At 50.4% G+C, this 1,272-nt stretch overlaps 1 protein-coding gene across 1 annotated transcript in view; it reads right to left on the bottom strand.

Annotated features, from left to right (window-relative positions):
• Positions 1-9: 9 nt before the first annotated feature.
• SLC24A4 (solute carrier family 24 member 4) overlaps positions 10-1,272 on the bottom strand; it is an 85,466-nt gene continuing 84,203 nt past the window's right edge. The window contains exon 17 of the mRNA XM_018558528.1: positions 10-151. Within this exon, the coding sequence (XP_018414030.1) occupies positions 17-151 (135 nt within the window). The 3' untranslated portion in view covers positions 10-16. The remainder of the gene's footprint in view (positions 152-1,272) is intronic.

Below are 1,272 nucleotides of genomic sequence, written 5' to 3' on the forward strand. Positions count from 1 at the left end.
AAGGGGGGGGCGCCGGTCAAAAGTCATCCCGACACATTGGCAAGTTGATGAAGGTGAAGACGTTGTATTCGATGAGGACGGAGAAGCACAGGAAGATGGCGTACAGGAAGAGCGCGTAGTAGCCCAGCCTCTTGTCCAGTTTCCAGTTGACTCTTTCTATCAGGATGTAAAACCTGAAGGGCCAATCAGTGGTGTCACACCCCCTTGTGACGCCACTGATTGGCCTCTGCATTGTGGTGTTCAAAGGGGTTCATCCCGCACCGGGTGACACCATCAGAGAGGATGACACCAAAATGGCTCACGGTCATTTTGGTGTCACCCCCTCTGAAAAGTCAGGCACTCGGTCATGAACAAAGAGCCCGACAGCTGCATGAGTGAGGAGGGAACCCGGCGGCATACCTTATCCCACTGGATAAAGGTCCCCTCCTCTCCTTGAAGGTGTCCATCACCAAGATGGTCACTGGCAGTTAAGCGCGTGTGATGTCATTACGTGTGTGCATTATGACATCCAACGGGTGACGCCCGGCGGCCACACCAGGTGACACTACGGCCTGGGGTCGTCTCTGTGGCCAATCACCAGCCCTGAACTCTGCTACATGGGGGAGAAGGTCATTAACCCTGTGTGAGCTCTGACACAGACCAACACGCATCTCACTCAGGGTTTAGACCTAGGGCGCTAACAGACAAACTGGGCACCAGGAGAGCATGGCAAAATGGATGGTGGGCTACCAAGAGAGCCGTCACTTTATACTGATGGGTTCCAGTGAAAAAAAAATTAGATCTTTTTGAGCTATGCTTGACAAATGACCACTTTCCTATATTTTTCTACAAAATTTTACTCGTGTTTATTGATAACACAGCAACATGGAATACTCCTAATCTGCAAAACTAGGAAATATTTGTGGCCAAAATCTAAAAGATATCACACCTCCTGTACAAAGTTTTCTCTGACTATTAAAATATTGCAGAATAACATTGCGCAGTACTCAATCAGCCCAGCACGTGGAGCTCTAGTCTTCTTTTCAAATTTTCAGCTATTTTAGCTGTGCTTAAAGAGAATTATGAGGGGGGGGAGGGGGTGCTTTCCACTCACCTCATAGTTCTAGCCGACCTGTGACAATGAGACTGTCACAGGTCGGCTCAGTAGATCGGGGGGTGAGCGAACACATACCGGCGTTCGCTCACTTCTTGATCCTGTCACGGTTCTCTGCCGTGACAGTGGGAGGGGCTGGATTCCCCCCTCCCAGCTCCGATCTGCCAGCGCTGACTGGC

This window comes from Nanorana parkeri, unplaced genomic scaffold (genome assembly GCF_000935625.1).
Source record: "Nanorana parkeri isolate BGI_ZX_2015 unplaced genomic scaffold, ASM93562v1 scaffold344, whole genome shotgun sequence".
In the NCBI taxonomy this organism is placed as follows: Eukaryota; Metazoa; Chordata; class Amphibia; order Anura; family Dicroglossidae; genus Nanorana; species Nanorana parkeri.